The sequence below is a fragment of the Chrysemys picta genome, chromosome 20, assembly GCF_011386835.1.
Source record: "Chrysemys picta bellii isolate R12L10 chromosome 20, ASM1138683v2, whole genome shotgun sequence".
NCBI classification, from domain to species: Eukaryota; Metazoa; Chordata; order Testudines; family Emydidae; genus Chrysemys; species Chrysemys picta.
The window spans coordinates 3,700,445-3,719,625 of NC_088810.1; the positions used below are offsets into that span (position 1 = coordinate 3,700,445).

Sequence of the window (19,181 nt, forward strand, 5' to 3'; positions counted from 1 at the left end):
TAATCACTAGACCCCACTCCCCTTCCAGAGCTCAGGATAAAACCCAGGAGTTCCGGCTCCCAGCCTCCGCCCTCGCCCCCGCCCCCAACCTCCTCCTGCTCTAACCACTAGACCCCACACCCCTCCCAGTGCTGGGGATAGAACCCAGGAGTCCCAGCTCCCAGTCTCCCCCCACCCTTTAACCACTAGACCCCACTCCCCTCACAGAGCTGGGGATAGAACCCAGGCGTTCCGGCTCCCAGTCCCCCCCCCCCCCGTCCCCCACCCTTTAACCACTAGACCCCACACCCCTCCCAGTGCTGGGGATAGAACCCAGGAATCCCAGCTCCCAGTCTCCCCCCACCCTTTAACCACTAGACCCCACTCCCCTCTCAGGTGTGGGGATAGAAAGCAGGAGTCCTGTCTCCCAGCCCCCACCCCCAACTAATAGACCCCACTCCCCTCCCCTACCAGAGCTAGAGATGGAGTCAATTCTCCCACCCCACCTCCTCCCCCTTCTCCCATCCCAACCCCTCACTCTGCCCCCGCCTCCAGCTGGCGCAGGGGTCTGGGCCCCAGCAGCCAACAGGAGTGATGAGCAGCCATGCTCAAGCCCTAACCACCCCCCACAGGGGCTGGGGGCCTGGGGAGCTGGCTCCTTGCCCAGTGCCGAGCGACGCCGGCCCCCTGGGCCCCCTGCCGGCACAGCACCCAGCTGAGCTCTCACCCCACGGGGCTGGGAAATTGACGCATTAGGATGGAAGCGTTGGGCCCAGCTGGTTGTTTGGGAACAAAGCAGGGACGGGGGCTTGCGGTCAATGCAACTGCGCCCATTAGCGTCACTAAGTGAGCGGGGCTTAGAGCGAGGGACGGGGGTGGGGGAGCCATCTCTCTCTCTCTCTCTCTCACACACAGACAGACACACACACACACTCTCCTTCCAGCAGGGGGACACACAGTGCCCACAACCATTAGTTTAGTTAGTACATGGGTAATGGTGGGGGTGGAGGTTCGGATCATCCCAGCATTCAACTGAGACTGGGACCTCAATGGTGGCCCAGTTAATGAGTCCTGGCTCCCAGCCCCCGCCAGCTCTAAGCTACCAGACCCCACTCCCCTCCCAGCGTCAGGGATAGAACCCAGGAGTCCTGGCTCCCAGCCCCCAATCCTACCCCCAGGGAGAGAACCCAAGCATAGGGCCTTTCACAACCTACACTGTCTCTTCAGCAGGGCGATGCTGCCCATCAACGCCACATCTGGGGAGGCCACACTGCGCCAGGCCATGAAGGTCACCACGGCTGTCGCCTTCGGCTTCATTTTCTTGGCCGGGGCGGCCGGGAACGGGGCAGTGCTGTGGGTCACAGGCTGGAAGCTGCGCTGGACCCCCAACACCGTGTGGTTCTTCAACCTGGCTGTGGCCGACGTGGCCTCCACCTCTCTGATCCTGGTCACCGTCCTGTACCTGGCCCTGGATCTGGACTGGCCCTTCGGCTCCGTGGCCTGCAAGTTGGCCAACTGCCTCTTTGGCTTGAGCCTCTGCAGTGGGGTCCTGCTGCTCAGCGCTATCAGCGTGGACCGGTGTGTGGTAGTGGTGGCCCCCGTCTGGTGCCGCAATCACCGCACGCCGCGGCTCAGCTGGGTGGCCTGCGCCGCTATCTGGGCCCTGTCGCTGGCCACCTTCGTGCCCAGCTCCTTCCTCTTCTCCGAGCTCTCCTTCGAGAGGAACCGGAGCTCCTGCAGCAACCTGGATGTCTTCCAAGATTGGAGGCGCCAAGAGGCCGAGATATTGACCGTGTTCATCTTCCTCTCTCAGTTCCTCCTGCCCTTGGTGGTCATCTCCGTGTCCTACTCCATCCTGGTGGTGGCCATGAGGCGAAAGAGGCTGGCCAAGTCCAGCAAACCCCTCTTGGTGGTCACAAGAGTCATCTTCTGCTTCTTCCTCTGCTGGTCACCCTACCATGCCTTGGCCTTAGCCAGGATCTCCACAGCCCAAATGCCCAGCGCCGTCCGCCTGGTGGCCATCCCCCTCTCCAAGTGCCTGGCCATGTTCAACAGCTGCATCAACCCCCTGCTCTACGTCTTTGCTGGGAGGGAGTTCCAGGACGCCGTGCGGAGGCCGCTGGTGCAGGCCTTCAAGGCAGCCTTCGAGGAGGCACCACCAACTCACGTCTGAAGGGGGAGCCACCATACTGCAGGAAACTGGCTGGGGGAGCTCTCCCCTGGCAGTCAGGGCTGGTCCTGGTGCCCAGCATGGCACTAGGAGGCGTGCTGCAGGGAGCTGGCTGGGGGTGCTCTCCCCTGGCAGTCAGGGCTGGCCCTGATGCCCGTGTGGTGCTAGGGGGTGCTGTGCTTCAGGGAGTGGGCTGGGGGGCACTCTCCCCCTTATGAACCAGAGATGCTGCCTGGGACATGGACATTTTCCCATGTCACCTACCCCGGGTCCTTTCCTCTTAGGCTGGGGGCAAAGACATGGCTAGAACCAAGATCTCAAGCCCCATGTCCTGCCTTATCTCTACCAGCCTCGGGTGGGAGCTGGCCAGGAAGCACAAGTGCGCTTTGGAAGGAAATCCCCCCAACTTGGTTCCGAAATGGAAACAAAAGAGATATATAAAGATACCAGATTGTGAAACTCGCCACAACATTTCTGAAAAAAAGAACCCCAAGGTTGGTTTGGATGCATTGAGACAATTGATAAAATACCAATTGTTTATCATATAAAAATAGACTATTGGCCAAAACATGACTGCCCCCCGTCCCCCCCCCCCGAAAATACAAAAACGGGGACTTGTTTGCCTTTTATGTATTACAAAAAAACCAATAGACCCCATTTTGGACTTTCCATTTCCCCCATTCCACAACCAACCCAGATCAGTCGCTGCTTTGGTTCCTGTCTTAAAAACAGCAAAATCATCAAATCCATCCGGCAACCAAAAAAAGGGTCGTTTTGAAATGAAACAACTCCGCTCAGTCCATTCCGTTCGGACTGGCCTCCCCCGCCAGGGAATTGTCTCCAAACAGACGCGTTCCCCAGCTTGTGTCGATTTCAATCGAGCTGCATTTTCTGACACAGCCGCCGCCCTTTGGAAAACCTCAGCCAGCTCTCCCGGAGGGGCCAGCCTCTGCTGTGGGTACGAAGAGCCCCACGAGGGGTGACAGACCCGCCTCTACCCCCAACAGTCACGGTACTTACAGGGAGAGAAGGAAGGGATTTGTTAACCCTAACAGGCTGATCTCCAGGTGATTGTGGAGGGGACTTTCCCCTCTAAGGGGTGCAGCCCCAGACTGGGGGACTGGCTGGCCCATGAAATGGGACACAAGCCCTTTCCCCTATAGGGGGCAAAGCCCCAGGCTGGGGGGGACTGGCTGGCTCAGAGGGGGTCCCCAGCTACTGCAGTACTTGTCTGGGAGGAGACAAATTCCAGGGAAAGGGTCACAAAACCCTCAGCGCTTGGCCTGAGGCCCTCGACTTGCCAGCCCCAGCTCAAATCCTTTCCACCGCCCACGAGTCCCCACGGGGACACGGGATTTTCCATTACAGTCTGTCTCAGCTGCCTTGCTCTGGAGCTGGATAAAGTTACCCCACCCCAGAGCTGGTCGCATCTCAGCACCGCGTGAGGGGTTCCTGTATAACCAGCCCGTGCCCCACCCCAGAGGTGGCTGCATCTCAGCAGCAGGTGAGGGATCCCTGTATAACCAGCCTCTGCACCCCACCACACCTAAAATTGCTTCAGCACTTTAAGATCCTTTTGCTCCACCCTCCACCCCGCCCTGAGAACCCCGCGGCTCTGTCCACACCACAACCACGCAGGAACGATCGAGCCTTTTATTAATCATGGAGAAGAAAAAAAATAATAAAACAAGTTTTCACAAAAAAAACCATTAGCTTGAAAGTGACATTTCACTTACGGTGTGGAGGAGGAGGGGGGACGGTGGGACTTGTGTTAAAGGGTGCGGGGGGTACGGATCCCCCTGTGTTTGCTCAGTGCATGACCACCAGGGCAGCAGCGAAGGGAAGGGTCACGCTGGGGCACAGGTGTTTGCGTGGTGAGTGTGAGGGGTCAAACGGAGACCATCCCATTTCCCCACTAGACAGGTCTGTGATGCCCCGCCCCTTCCAGGTGAGGGGCACAACCCCAGAGAACTTAGGACTGACTGACATGGGGCTAGGACCCAGGGGAAATCCTGATCTAATTCCTGCCCAGTCACCTGAAGGGTGGGGCCTTTTCCTTACCCCCGCTGAGAGGCCATGGGGTGAACTCTGAGCAGATTTTATCCCCCCATGACCCAGATCATGGTCATGACCCCTGACCTCCAACCCCAAACGTGGCCTGTAAAATCCCAGCTCAATTCTCCCAACCCAGCTCCCCATGGGGGCTGGGGAAAGGGGCTCAGACCCTTGTGAGGGTTGATGGGCACAGAGGATTTGAGAATGTCGGCTGACCTGCTGCCACACGCCCCCCCTCCCGCCCCATGTTCTAATCAGCATCTCACACCCTGGAGAGATCGCCCCAGGGGGTTTCAGGCTCCAGCGTTTGGATTTGAAAGCCCTTTGCCCCACGGCTGAAAAGCGTTGCCAGCCTCCCTGAGGCTGGCATCAGGCGGGCGCCTGCCCGCATGAACCTGCCCAGAGGTGAAACTGACAAAGGAGACCCCTCAACCCCTCCAGTGTGAAACTGACCAGCGCCAAAACTGACATTAAAGAAACCTGTTTCCACAGGGAGGTTTGGTCTCTTCTCTGCTTACAACTTGCCCCGGGGGAGAGGCGGTTCGGGGTTTTGATTTTGGGGGCGAGCACTATTTACTAACCCCCCCCTCAGAGCTGCGAGGGGCTCTCTGGGAGGGAAGGGGGCCTAGGTGGCAAGGCTGAGTCTGGAGGGTGTTTAATGCTGCAGGGGAAGAGGAGAACGAGGCAGATTTCAGCGGAGGAGTGAGAAAACAGATGGATGAAGGAAGAGGAAGGAGGAGAGCAGGGACACGGGTGGCTGTGAAATAGTACAGCCCACAGACAGAGCCTTCCATAAAACCAGCTGAAAGCAGCCCCAACCCCCCATCTCCTCCTGTGCCCCTCACACTCAGATCACAGGGTGGGCAGGGACTGCTGAGAAGGGATGCAACGAGCCATCCAGAGGGAGAGGCAGCGCAGGGATGGGGGACTCAGGGAGCAACGAGCAGCCCCCCAAACTGCAGTGTTTGAGTGGGGGGGAATACTGGGGGGCCGAGTGCTGCGCCCCTGGTGAGTGACCAGGCAGGAGATGAACTGTTGGAAGGGGAAATGCAGTGATGCCCTGGCGAGCAGGGGGCTGATCGGAATATGGGGGGGGTGTCTGTATTGGGCCGTCGGGCACCCCCACCCAACAGGGGTTCATACACATGCACAGAGGCTTGGGGAGGGGCCGGGGAGCGAGGGGCCGACAGCGGCTGGAGGTCAGGAGACGACAGGGCACATCCTCGGGGTCAGGCCAGCGCCAGCACTGTGGGGAGGAGAGAGAGAGAGAGGGGGGGGGGGTCAGATCACAGGGCCACGGCTCTCAGCCCCAGAGGCCCTCCCCCCCCTTTCTGGATGGGGGGGTTCTCCCTGCAGGCCCATCTCCCCACAACTGGAGAATCCCAGAAGCCAGATGGGGTATCCCCAAGGCACACCCCACACTTGGGTCAGAGAGGGGGAAACCCAGAAGCCCCCACCCCAGAGCCCTAATCATATAACGCTGCCCCATATCTGACGTGGGGGAGGGGGTCAAGGCAGAGCCCAATCAGAGGGGAGCAGGGAACTCATTCAAACATGGGGGGGCTGCTGATTGCCCCGGGGGGAGAAGAGGACATCTGGAACCTCCCCTTTGAACCCCAACACCACTTGGATGTCTCCCTGCTCCATAAAGGAGCCCCCTGCTACGGTCACCCCACCGCACACAGCAGAGAAGGGGTCTTTGACCAAGACACCCCCAAACCCCACGCTCCCAGCAGGTCTGAGTCCTCCCACAGCTGGGGAGGATTGGTGACAGGAGGTAATGATTACAGACCTCGCCTAGCACCCCCCACACCACACAGGGCCCCACGAGGCTGAATCAGTCGGGCAGGGCCCAGCGACACCCCACGCCCTCCAAGAGGGAGGGCCCCAGGGGGCTGAGTGTGCAACCCGACCCCAGCCCCTCCCCTTACCGGTCAGGGCCTCCTGTGCGAAGTATTTGACGTCAACGTCCTGGTCCTGCGTGAGCTTCTCCAGCACGGGCTTCACCTCATTCTGCAGGGTGCTGCGGGGTGCAGTGGGGCAGTTAGAGGGACCCACAGAGCAAGAGACATGGGGGGCAGAGCAGACTGGAACCCTGGCCCGGGAATTCCCCCCCCACCCCCATCGCAGCTGCTCAGGTGGAGGCGAATGGGAGCTGAGAGTCCTGCCTCCCCACCCCGGTGCCCCCAGCCCTGCCTCCACCATCCCCACTCCACTAGCAGATCCCAACCTCTCCTCCCCCATCCAACCCTGCCCAGTGCCAGGTGTCCCCGCCCCTTGGCTGTACCTGTTGTCCAGGATTGGTCCTATTTTCTGCAGGGACTTGGCCACGTTGAAGCGGACGTTGGCCACGGCATCGCCCGCCATGCGCAGCACAGTGGGCAGCATGTGTTTGGTGGTGATCTCCTGCCCGCACACCTCCGAAAGCACCTGGGGGACAGGGGGAGAGCGTTATGCCAGCGCTGAATCTGTGCCAATCACGCAAAACAGGAATTGAACACAGGAGTCCTGGCTCCCAGCAGTAACCCCTAGACCCCACTTCCCTCCCAGAGCTGGGAAGAGAACCCAGGAGTCCTGGCTCCCAGCCCCCCCGGTCTAACCCCTAGACCCCACCCCCCCACCCCAGGCATCTGGGTTCCCCCTGCCCCCAGAGGGGCACTCACATTGATGCAGAAGAGCGTGGTCATGCGGTGCAGGTAGTTGGGGTCGTTAGACATGGCCAGCACTTTGGGGATGATGGTGGCGTGGGCCCAGTCTTTGCCGAATTTTTCCACCAGTTTCTTCAGGTTGCTGGTGGCTGCCTCCCGGATGGCGTAGACTGGGAAGGGAGGAGAAAACGCATCACCGGGGGTGGCCGGGGCTCTGGGCCAATCCTGGCTGCAGGCTACCAACAGCGGCACGCTAACCCCGATCCCTCCACCCTGAGATCTGGGCTAGAAAGAGTCACCTTCTGGATTTTGAGTTTCAGGGGTTACAATTCACCCTGCCCCCACCAGCCCACGTTCACCAGGTGCCCTGTTTATTCCCCATTTTCGGCAGTCGCCCCACAAAACACTGAGGAAAACACAATATTTGGCGAGGTTTCCCTCTGTTTTTGGGAATTCTCATTTAAAACACTGGCACCTTCTGCTTCAGCTTTCCCTGCCGTGCAAGAGCTATTGACTGTCCATAACAATCCCCATCAGATGCCATTAGAAATCCCCACCAGCCCCAGGGCTCGGGGTTTCTCGTGGCCAAGAAGTGGCTGTTCTTCTTAACCAAGAGCTGGGATTTTTGCATGATCCAAGTCCAGAAGTGCGGAATTAGATCACCACATAGCGCAAACTGTTCCATTTCCTCCAGCTCCCCCCGGGTTGAGTCCTTCAACTTGTGTGTGGCTAAAAGCATCTTCCAGAGAGGCCTCCAGTCCGGACCTGGGCCTTACTTCTCACAGGAATTTTTCTGGTGGGGACAAGGTGGTTCCCCTCTGGGAAGAACCCGAGAAAGCCAGACTGAGCCACCCCCAGGAAGCAGAGCAGGCTCTGGGGGGAGTAGGGGGGTGGAGTCCCGAGACAGGGCCCACACGGACCAGGAAGAGATGACCTGCAGGAGTCGCTGGTGAAGGGAAGCAGCGGGAGAACGCTGCTGGAGAAGACGCAAGGTGAGAGACGCTGGGCCAGGCAAAGCAGCAGAGGATTTCAGTGGAGCCCGAAAGGGGCTGAACTATTAATTTGGGCACCTGTGTTGGGCTCTAAGCAGGACCTTTTGCTATCTCGGAAGGGGAGTGAAGGGACAGGCGGAGACCCGAGCCACCGACTCCCCAGAGATGGAGTTGGGAGAAGACCCCAGCCGGGACTGGAAACAGCCACCGGAGGGGGACGTGTAGGGTACAAGAGGCAAAGTCTTATGCAATGCCATGTTCAGACACAAGGGGTGCCCTAGAGCTGAGGATGCCCCACCATTTTCACCCCAAGCGGAATCACACACGCAGGTCTAGGATGCTACATTTCTACCCCTCTGTCCCACCCACTGCCCTGCAGCTGAGGGGAATTCTCACCTCCCCCGCCCCCCACATAACCCCTTTCAGGAGTGGTTTCCCCCTGCAGAGCCCCCCCATCCCCCTCCAGAGCAGTGGCAGAGTGAAACTGACTATGTCTTGCTCACCCCAGAGCATCAACCTGAGATACACAGCTGAAGAGCCCAGTCAACTGCAAAGCTGTCCTGAAACTGACCGGACTCTTGTTAATTGGATTTCCCTGGGGGAAAGTGACCTAGATCTTGTCACTGTCATGTGGCTGCGACAGCTAGGATCAAGTGGATGGGGCTATAAAACCCCAAGCAGAGGATCTGGGAGCCCTTATAAGCCAATAGACCAAAAGGGCAATTAATCAGTGAAGGTTAATTTGTTTGTATTCGAGTAGGATGCACAGCCTCTGTAGTGCCAGGCGCTGCTCAGACACCGCCAGAGACCGCTCTGGCCCTGAAGAGCGCAGTCTAAACGAACACAGGAAGGGGTCAGAGCCTTGATTTCTAAGCACACCCACGACTTGCTGGAGGGTACACCCCAGTCCGTGGCATAGCCATGAACAGAGCCCAGGAATCCGGACACCCAGCCCTCCGCGTGAGTCTCAAGACCAGCCTTTGCCTTCTAGGACCGTAGAGCCCATCTCCCACGATGCACCATTGCTCGGTCAGAGTTATGGAGCTCCACCCTGCAGCGGTGAAGTCCCCACTCAAGCCAAGGGCCCTGGAGCCAGCACTGGCCACTGGGGGAGCCCTGGGAGGGCGGGTCCCCTGAGCGACACTCACCATGATCCACCAGCCAAGCCATGCACAGGGAATTCAGCTTCTCGTCAAAGAACTCCACCCCCTGGAAAGGAAGAGACTGTTAGTCCTGGAACTCTGTGCCAGAGCCGGGACCTTGTGGGAGAGACGGGGCCCCTGGAAAACAGGCACTGTTCTTATTTCACAGATGAGATGCTCCTGGTGGAGAGAACCCAGGAGTCCTGTCTCCCAGGCCCCCTGCTCTAACCCACTAGACCCCACTCCCCTCCCAGAGCTGGGGAGAGAACCCAGGAGTCCTAACTCCCAGCAACCCCAGGTCCGATGAATTGAGCTCCCTGCACCACAGTGCCCCCTAGCACCACCCAGGGCATCGGGGCTAGCCCTGACTGCCAGGGGAGAGCCCCCACCCCGCCCCCTAGTGCTATGCTGGGGCACCGGGGCCAGTCCTGACCAAGTGGGAAGCCTGAACCCTCTCATTCAAATCCTGACCAGGTGTTTCCCTGCTTAGCAAGAGAGACACCACCAGCAGGGCCTGATCCTTCCAGGCCTTTGATCCCGAAGCCCCCACGCTCCCCATGGCCTCCTTACCAGCTGCCCAGCCAGCAGGGGCATGTACTCGATGATGGCCAGCCTGACGCGCCACTTGGCATCCTCGGCCAGCTCCACGATGGCCGGCAGCAGCGACTGCGACAGCTGCCGGATGCCGATCACCTCATTGACGCAGTCCAGGTTCGAGATGATGTTGAGCCGAACCTCAGGGCACTAGGGAGAGGGGTAGAGCTCAGAGCAAAGGCTTTCCACACAAGATGGAACCCAGGAGTCCTGGCTCCCAGCTCCCCCATACTGTAACCACTGGGGCCCACTCCCCTCCCCAGAGCCAGAACCCAGGAGTCCTGTGCTCCCATCCCCCCACAACTAGGCCCCACTCCCCTCCCAGAGCCAGGAATTGAACCCAGGAGTCCTGGCTCCCAGCTCCCCATGCTCTAATCACTAAACCCCACTGAGATTTCTTCCCAAAGAGAAAAATCGATACCAACAAGACAGGAGCACAACACAGTGGCCCCGAAATGCAGCCACCTCTGGGGTGGGGCGCTCACCTCGTCCTTGAGCTGGGCCAGGAAGAGCGGCAGCAGGTGCTCAATGGTGTTGTCCTTGCCCAGGATGGGTGACAGCCCCATGATGACGGAGGCCAGAGCCGACTTGACGTGCTGATTGGCGTCCGACACCAGCTCCTGCTCGGGGAGGAAGGGGGGGGGGGTTAATATAGACGGGCCAACGCCAGCCTGATGGCACTGAACTGCTAGGACTGCCCCCCCAAACCCCCTGTACTTCCCTTAAGCCCCCCATGCCTCCTCCACCCCCAAAACCTCCCACCCCATCCACTACCCTTCACACTCCTGCCCTTGGTGGCACCCCGACCCCTCCCCCCACCATCCCCTTACGCCCCTGCCCCCCAGGCCTTCTACATCCCTCTCCCCATGCTCCCCTGCCCTTCCACCGCATCCTGTGCCCCCCATTCTCACATCTTCCTCCCCCCCACACCATGCTTACCCCTATCCCATTGTGCCCCTATGCTCCCCTGCCACCCATCCACTTTCCCCCCCATGGGGGGGATGCCAGCAGCAAGGGGATCAGGCCGAGCCCCCCCCACCCCCGTACCTTGATGCAGGGCAGTATCTGGGTCATGATGACGTTCTCACGGCAGTCGGCCGAGAGGTTCTCGCAGAACTCTGGGGAGGGCAGATGGTGAACAGGGCGAGGGGTTAACGAGGGGGAAGCAGCTCCCATGGGGGGGCTGGCAGCTGCTTCAGGAGCTCAGCGCAGGGCACAGGGGACGGTAGTGCAGACATGCAGCAAGCGACCTCCCCCTCCCCACCCTTTTCTCTCTTCCCAAATCTATTTATTCCCTCCCAAATCTCCCCCCAGCAGGGGAAAGGGCCAGGATCATACCCACCATCCATTCCCCTCCCCATAAGACTCCCCCCCCCCCCCAAGGGGACAGGATCAGCCGAGATCATTACCCCACACTCGGCAGGGCAGGACCACCCCCTCTTGTCTATCCAGTCCATGAGACCGGCATGACCATCCCAGCTCCAGCCAATTACCCAGGGCTCCGGCCACGGGGTTCCCAGCCAGTCCCTGGGGGAGACTATATCCCACACACTCAGCCTCACCCACAACCCCCATCCATCCATCCTACCCAAAAGTTCCTCCCCACAATGACCCCCTCTGGCCGTAGAGATTGTTCTGGTCCTTCCAGAGGGCGATCCCAACCTCCCACATGGACAGAGGGGGGCACCAAGGCTGACCTTTGACCTTGTGGGAGGCAGCAGCCCGCACCTCGGCCTCACAGTCCTTCATGAGGTTCTGGAAAGCTGGCACCAGGTCGGTCTTGGTGATTTCAGGCCCGACGGCTTTCTGGAGCTGTGGGGGGAAGGGCAGTGGGTCAGCAGGGGATCTACATGTCAGAGCGTTCCAGGGATCCAGGCCCCAGACAGATGGGGAGTCACCAGATCAACAACAGCCCGTCAATTTCAGCACAGGGGAAATTGACAAGCATCGACACTGTGCACAGATCTCAATCCCCACCGGCAGTCCCAGCCCTGGGCTCCCCCCTCCCCCAAAGCTCTACCAGTGCCCCTCACTCCCGACCCACAGACCCCTGCTAGCCCACGCAACATTAGGTCACCACAGATCACTGGAGCGAGGAGGGAAGCAGCGCTCACCTCTGTGAACTTATCAGCCACCATGTACCGGACCCGCCATGATTTGTCCTCGGCCGCTTGCCGTAGCGTGGGCATCACCAAGGTCTCCAGGTCCTCCTGGGGCAGGAGCTGAGCGATATTGACGCAAGCCTCCACGGCTAGCAAGCGCACTGAGTCCTGCGGGCGAGAGGCAGGGATGGGTTAACGCCAGACCCCACTCTCCTCCCAGAGCCAGGACGACGACCCAGGAGTCCTGGGCCCCAGTCCCCCTGCTCTAACCACTAGGCCCCACTCCCCTCCCTGAGCCAGGGAGAGAACCCAGGAGTCCTGGCTCCCAGCCCCCTCCCCTGCGCGGCTCTCACCTGCTCGTCGGAGGCCAGGTTGGAGAACATGGGGATAATCTCGCCCTTCACATGCTCCAGCTCCAGGACCTTTGCGAACTCGCCCAGCTTGGAGGCTGCCGCCCGCCTCACCATGGGGGTGTCGTCAGAGCACAGGTTCCGGAAGTACCTGCCGGGGACGGGGGAGTGAGACGCCTGTAACAGCTCCTCCCTGGCACGGCGGGTCAGCCCCAGGGGCCCATCTAGCCCAGTATTTCACCCCCTCCCGATCAGCCCCAGGGGCTCATCTACCTTGATATCCCGCCCCGGATCAAACCAGTCAAAGGAGGGTGAATCTCAACTGACTCCAATCGGAGTGGAGGGATTGTGTGTGTGTTGGAGACTGATCCCATTTATGAAGGAAACTATGAGAGATAACAGGGACTTGTCCCATTGACCCGGGGTCCCTTCCAGCCCCGTGATCCACCCACAGGGGGGTCCCACTGACCCAGGGGCTCTCTCCCAGCCCCGCATTCAGCCCTGCGAGGGTCTCCCCCAGCCGCACGATCGGCCCCATAGGGGCTTCACTCACTGCCGGAGCTCTGCCTTGACCGAGCTGGACACGCGAGGGTAGCAGACGCTGAAGAGGCCACAGGCCGAGGTGCGGGAGGTGAACCAGTCGCCCCCCGCCAGGCGCTTCACCAGGGGCACGAAGTGTCCCTCCAGGTCCGAGGGCGAGTGCTCGTGGGAGATGGCACGCAGCGACTCCACCGCCTTGTCTCGGACCACCGTCTCCTCCACCGTCGCCAGGCTCTCCAGGGGAGGCTGCGGGGGGCAGTGAGATCAGGGATGGACTGATTCCACCCCGGCTTGGAGTGGGGCGAGAACCCAGGAGTCCTGGCTCCCAGCTCCCCCCCTCTCTAACCCACAACACCCCACTCCCCTCCCAGAGCTGGGGAGAGAACCCAGGTGTCCTGACCCCCCCAGTGCCCGTATGACGAGGCTCCATGCCCTAGGTGGCAGGGGTCTGACCTACCAGTAAGCAGTGCACATATTCGGGTCCCCCAACGAGAGCAGTGAAGGTCCCCAGCTGTTCAGCCAGAGCCAGCAGCACCTCGTCCTCATCGTAAATCGTGTCTGCAAGAGAAGCGGCAGGTGAGCAGGGAGAGGACGAGGCGGCGGACGCCTTCGAAAGCCAGACGCGTGGGTTCAGAGGGGCATCGAGAGCCGCTAGTTGACTGCACACAGGGCGCGGTCTCCCTGACTCACCTGGACACAGGGTTTCAGCAGAAGCGTTCCAGAGCCCGCTCCTGCCCTGAAGCGGGGTGGAAAGCCTACAGCCCTCGCTCCAGCCCTGCAAAGCCCCTGCCCCCACACACACCAACAGCCCTGCCCTCCGCCACCAGTGCTGGCTGTTGCTATCCACCATTTAAAAAACACAGCCATCGGAGGTAGTTTACCCAAGGTCAAAGTGGGGGAAGAACCCAGGAGTCCTGACTCCCAGAGCCCCCTGCTCTAACCCACTAGCCCGACTGCCCTCCCAGATCCGGGGAGAGAAGCCAGGAGTCCTGGAGGCCAGTTTGGAGCCCTCTGGTTACCTGTGAGGAAAGGCAGGAGCTCGCTGCGGGTCCTCTCCACGCCGAGGGCCAAGGCGATGGTGGAGAGTTTCTTGATGCTGTTGAGACGTAGCTGTGTGGAGAGGAGCGTGGGTGAGAACCAGGCGACCGGTGCGGACAGGGGAGGGGGACGCTGGGCGAAAACCTAGGTCAGACCCTGGTGCTCCGAATCCCCATCGAAATCGAGGCTTCCCACTTGGCGATTTAAAGCAAGGCAATCTGCAATGCAGGCTTTCCACTGGGTGATTTCAATTGCCTCGCTTTAAATCGTGGTTAAATCGCCAGGTGGGAAGCCTCGATTTCAATCATCACGTTTAATCAACTTTTCCATTTGGACTGCAGTGATGTTCTAAAGAAAGGCGCATTTGCCCTGGTTGATGGGACCATTAAAAAACGTCAATTACAGCTAAATGGAGCTGTCAGCGTAGACTCGGTGTATCTTTTTACTGCTTAGGAGGGGACATTAACTATATACGTTGATTTAAGCAATTCTAGAGCACAGTATTTTCAGATGCTTATTAATGACACTTGTAATATGTTAGAAAAAGTGACTGATCTGCGGCTCGTTCACTAGCTAATTCACTTCTTTCTCGTGATTTATGTGGAGCTGCATTAGGACGGCGAGTGGAATTTAATTACACACACAAAACAGCATGTACAATTTATTTGTACTAAATAATCTCACACAGAAGAGCAAGTCCTCGGCTCCCCACAGGAGCAAGTCCTTAATACAGTAGGTGACCCACTGAGGCATATTTACAGAGCTTAACTGCAGAAGTTAGATGTTTCCCCCGATTCTTTCGTTATATAGAAAAGCAGCTGTTCAGTCAAAGTTTGCGACAGACGCACAGATTCAGCATTTGTTTTTTATTTAAAAGTTTTAAGAGACTCCTTAGTTCAGGCCTGAACATATTAAACGTATAAAACTCATTTCATTTAAGCAAGTTTATTTGAAAAAAAATTATTCTAATTTAAACAAAATAAAAACACATCACTCCTTATCAACCCTGTAGCCACATGAGCATCGCTGCTGGGACAAGAATTGATTTCAACTCTTGATCTCTGACTGCAGCTACCTCAGACCTCCCTCCCGAGGGCAACTTTTTTGATATTGGCCCCTGCCCTGCTGGGAACAGCACTGATGACATGCAAGAGACAGTCAAAGGGCAGCGATTACACTTCTGGACACACATTTCTTCTTGTGTCCCTTTGCTTCCCTTATCAATTTTCTACAGTTCCCCTTTCTTCCACTGCTATATATTTTTTTATTTTTTATAGCTGCCTTCCCTTTCCTTCTAAATCACATCGGGTTTTTGTTTTGTTTTTTTAAACCAATATGGCTCTCTTCCTTGATGGGGGGCTTTTCAGGCATCCAGTGGGGTTCATAAACAATGCTTATTATCAGTCACATTTCCTAATTCAATTCCCCCTCCTCCCCCCCAGTTGATTTGGCTCAATTGTTTTTGGCTTTGTGAAACTGGCCCTTTTAAAGCACCAAATAAAATCTCTCACTGGTCTGGCCTTCACTGGTCTGTTTGTACATTATAAATGTGATCAAATCATGATCACTCGCACTTAAGTTACCACAAGTTTTTAGGTCTCTAATACAGAATTCCCCCACGTTGGATGCAACCCTTTTTGAGTTAGGAAATGGTCCTCTAACTTATAAATTCCAAGGATGTTTTAGTACTGGCAGCCTGAGCGCTCCAGCACACGTCAATCAAATTGAAGCCCCTCAGGATCTCACACTTTTTCCCCCTGCACATTATAGATCTGTCCTCCTGTTCCCCAGTGGGGTCTATAGTAAACTCCAACTAATATAGCATCTTGTGCTTCCTCTGTTAGGACATTTATCCATAAGCATTCAAGATCATTTTCTTCCGAGTTATCAGTGATTCAGAAACAGGTGATGCCATTTTGACAGTGCCCCTCCCCTCCTGCCCACTCGATCCTTCCTAAATAGTTTATAACAGGGGTTTTCAACCTTTTTTCATTTGTGGACCCCTAAAAATTTTCAAATGGCAGTACGGACTCCTTCGGAAATCTTAGACAGTCTGCAGACCCCCAGGGAACCATGGACCACAGGTTGAAAACCACCGTTCTATGGTAACAATCACCTTCTGCTGACCCCTTAAACACAGTCTGTGGATCCCCAGGGATCTGTGGACCACAGGCTGAAAACCACTGGTTTATGACCAATGATATTAACATTCCAGTTGTGCAAATCATCCCGCTGGGATACAATAATACCACCTCGATTGAGCTTTTGCTCATAAACAAGTAATTCCAATTCCTTTGGTTTGTAACCTAGGTGCCTAGCATTGCAGTAAAGGCAAGTCAAGAATGTCTTCTCTTCATGCCCTTCCGTTCCTTGATTAATTTTGTTCTCAACGTCTCAATTCTGTGCTCAGGGCTCGTATCTTCCCTCTTTTTAGCCTCCCCTTTCGTTACTAGTTTAACACCCTCCTGACTAATCCAGGCAATCCCTGAGAAGGTTGGTCCCCCTTCCAAGCTACACAGCTGCCACTCCCCATAGAAGTTGGGCCAATGTTCACATTCAGAAGGGAACAGAACCCAGGAGTCGTGTGATCTAATGCACTAGACCCCGCTCCCCTACCAGAGCCAGGGAGAGAACCCAAAAATCCTGGCTCTCAGGCCTCCCTCTGCTCCAACCCCTAAACCACACTTCCTCCCACATGCAGCCCAGAGCCCCTCCCCCTCACAAGATCTACTCCCACACCCCTTCCGCTGTGTCACCACTGGTGCATCCTGTCTGGCCAGTCCTACTCTGCCTGATATACCCACCCTGGGAGCCACACCCCGGAGATAGCCAGGTAGAAAAGGCCCCGTCATAGAACAGACACCCCACCCCCAGTACATCCCCACAGGTATGTGATTAGAGCAGGGGTGGACAAACTACGACCCAGGAGCAGCATCCAGCCCTCCAGACATTTTAATTTGGTTTTCGAGCTCCCGCCAGGGAGCAGGGTCCAGGGCTTGCCCCAGTCCGCAAGTCTCCCGGAAGCAGCGGCATGTCCCCCTTCCGGCTCCTAAACGTAGGGGCGGCCAGGGGGATCCACATGCTGCCCCTGGCCCAAGTGCCGTGCCCGCAGCTCCCATTGGCCGGGAACCATGGCCAATGGGAGCTGAAGGGACAGTGCCTGCAAACAGGACAATGTGCAGAGCTGCCTGGCCATGCTTCCGAATAAGAGCTGCTAGAGGCAAGCGCCGCCAGGAGCCTGCACCCCCGATCCTCTCCCATGTCCCAACCCCTTGCCCCAGCCCTGATCCCCCCCTCCTGCCCTCCGAACCCCTCGGTCCCAGGCCGGAGCACCCTCCTGCACCCTCAACTCCTCATCCCCAGCCGGAGCCCTCACCCCCCCCCAGCACCCCAACCCCCTGACCCAGCCCAGAGCCCCCCCCACACACACACACACCCTGAACTCCTCATTTCTGGCCCCAACCCAGAGCCCACACCCCCAGCCAGAGCCCTCACCCCCTCCTGCACCCCAACCCCCAATTTCTTGAGCATTCATGGCCCACCATACAATTTCCATACCAAGATGTGGCCCTCGGGCCAAAAAGTTTGCCCACCCCTGGTTTAGAGCCCTGTGGCGGACCTAAAATGCCATATGTTGATCAAATTACCCCTCCAGCCCCCCTCATCCCACAGACAACCCCCTCACCTCTGCTCCCATATCCTCCGTCCCCCACCACCCTCATCCTTAGCCTGAGCTCATAAGCTACCGGAGCACCCCCTGAACCAAGCCCGAGCCCCAGCCCCCTTTCCCCCAAAAAGGAAGAGATCAGAGGATTGTGCACTCTCTCCAATATACCATGGTTATATGGAACTTTTCCAGCCAATCACACAGCTGCTTCCTAGGCTAATCCCTGTATTGGTCCCCTGGGGGGCATGCCCACACCACACCACAGCCTTTCCCAGTCACTTGCATGCAGCAGCTCATTGAGGGGAGCCCTGAGATTGGTTTTTACAAGCTTTGGCCAGCATTAGTCATGGAGGAGGCTAGTAAGGACCAATCACAAGGTACTCATGACAAGGAAGCCCTAGGAATGGCTGTGGTAAATCACACTCTCTTGGGGTGTGCCAAGGCCAGCCACATTCACCATCTCCTAGGGGACGCCCAGGATTGGCTGCCACAGGTCACTTCCAGATCTACCACAGGCCAGTGGCAGGGATTGGCTCCCACAGACCGCGCTCCCCAAGACAGAAACTTCCCCCAGCCAATCACAGAGAGAGGTTGGCTCTCACAGGCCCTACCCCCACTCTATATAACACAGAGGAGCCCCCTTTGGCCAATCCCCCATGGAGCCCCCGCTCAGTGGTATATCAGGGTATAGCCTGCAAAATACACTTTTAAGAGCCTCCCTGATTGGCTCCCCGACTCCCCAGTACACCATGTCCCCCCCACCTCCCCCAAATCTGGCCAATCAGCAACCTCTTGTCATCCACCTCATCCTTGGGGGATAAGGCATGGCCTGTGATTGGCTACAGGGGATATACCTGGGAAGGAGCCAGCCAGGCACCCCCTCACACCACACCCCAGGTCACGTGAGCCAAACCCCATAACTGGCTCTACAGGCACCCCACAGCCAATCAGGGGTCAGGGGTCATTGATCCCAGGGAGAAGAGAGGCCCCACTGGAATGAATGGGGGAGACATTCAGCCAATCAGCGGCCATATCTCCTCTGACCCACAGGGGTGGTGGTTGGGGGGAGGGGGGTGGGGAGTCAGACAACCCCGCACACACACATTGGCCCCCAGACTCCCATTCAGCACAATGTGGCACTCCCATCCAATCAGGCGTCTCCTCTCACGCCCGCAACGCGGCTTTGGGGATGAGAGGCGGCCTGTGATTGGACGCCGGACCCCGGGCTCCGTTCGCTGTGCGGATCCCCGCAGCCCAGCCTCCCCCCACCGGCCGCGGCCCGACCTCCCCAGCCCCGGCCAGCACCTGGACGTCCTCGTTGCGCAGCTCGTCGATCAGCACCGCGATAGGGTAGAGCGAGTCATCTCCGTCGGCGGCCGCCATTTTAGCTCCCAGCTCCGGCACTAAGGAAAACGCGGGGTGGCCTCCGCCGCTTTGCAGGGGCGGCTCCGCGCTCATTGGCTGGCGTTAACAATAGTCCCGCCTACTGTCGCAGTTCATTGGCTGATTAGGCACTGGCCTCGCCCTTCCTGTCACGCCATTGGCTGGAACCCGAAGCTGTACTGGAATCCCATTGGTTGAGAGTTTAACCAATCCTCTGAATTATTATTGGCTAATGCCACGCCTTCCTCCCGCCCATTTTCTATACTCATTGGTTCTCGGTGCACTCGCCCCGTCTCCTCCATAACGCCATTGGCTAATTCCCCGACCTAATCCCACTTTATTAATATCCAATTAGATGAATGATACCCAGGACTGCCTGCTCTCCAATCCCATTGGATACTGTGTCACTGTCAATCCAGCCTCCTTCTTAATCCTATTGGATAAAAACCCTTAAAACCGCCTCCCCCCTCAGCCTATTGGCTTCGATCTCCGTTCCTCTTGCCCAATCTCCCAGCCTATTT

The 19,181-nt window shown here is 57.8% G+C and overlaps 2 protein-coding genes across 2 annotated transcripts; one reads left to right on the plus strand and one right to left on the minus strand.

Moving 5' to 3' along the window:
• Nucleotides 1-1,210: 1,210 nt before the first annotated feature.
• On the plus strand, nucleotides 1,211-2,272 carry LOC103306787 (chemerin-like receptor 1). Its single transcript, XM_065574583.1, has one exon. The coding sequence runs from the start codon at nucleotides 1,214-1,216 to the stop codon at nucleotides 2,150-2,152; it is 939 nt and encodes a 312-aa protein (XP_065430655.1). The 5' UTR covers nucleotides 1,211-1,213; the 3' UTR covers nucleotides 2,153-2,272.
• A 1,516-nt stretch (nucleotides 2,273-3,788) lies between these two features.
• Nucleotides 3,789-18,741, minus strand: PPP2R1A (protein phosphatase 2 scaffold subunit Aalpha). The gene is made up of 15 exons (XM_065574582.1): nucleotides 18,583-18,741; nucleotides 13,592-13,682; nucleotides 13,030-13,130; nucleotides 12,586-12,818; nucleotides 12,036-12,183; nucleotides 11,695-11,850; nucleotides 11,278-11,392; nucleotides 10,628-10,698; nucleotides 10,066-10,200; nucleotides 9,557-9,730; nucleotides 8,993-9,053; nucleotides 6,868-7,022; nucleotides 6,492-6,634; nucleotides 6,136-6,227; nucleotides 3,789-5,450 (listed from the first exon to the last, which is right to left on the minus strand). Exons 1-15 carry the CDS (start codon nucleotides 18,733-18,735, stop codon nucleotides 5,434-5,436), a joined length of 1,845 nt encoding a protein of 614 aa, XP_065430654.1. The 5' UTR covers nucleotides 18,736-18,741; the 3' UTR covers nucleotides 3,789-5,433.
• Between the last annotated feature and the right edge of the window lie 440 nt (nucleotides 18,742-19,181).

Coding starts and splice junctions, on each gene's coding strand:
- LOC103306787 (XM_065574583.1), top strand. CDS start 1,214: ATGCTGCCCATCAACGCCACATCTGGGGAGGCCACACTGCGCCAGGCC.
- PPP2R1A (XM_065574582.1), bottom strand. CDS start 18,735: ATGAGCGCGGAGCCGCCCCTGCAAAGCGGCGGAGGCCACCCCGCGTTT. Junction 9,054..9,556: donor CCCTGCTGGCTGGGCAGCTG/GTAAGGAGGCCA, acceptor CTTCCTTTCCAG/GGGGTGGAGTTCTTTGACGA. Junction 6,635..6,867: donor CCACGCTCTTCTGCATCAAT/GTGAGTGCCCCT, acceptor CCTGTCCCCCAG/GTGCTTTCGGAGGTGTGCGG.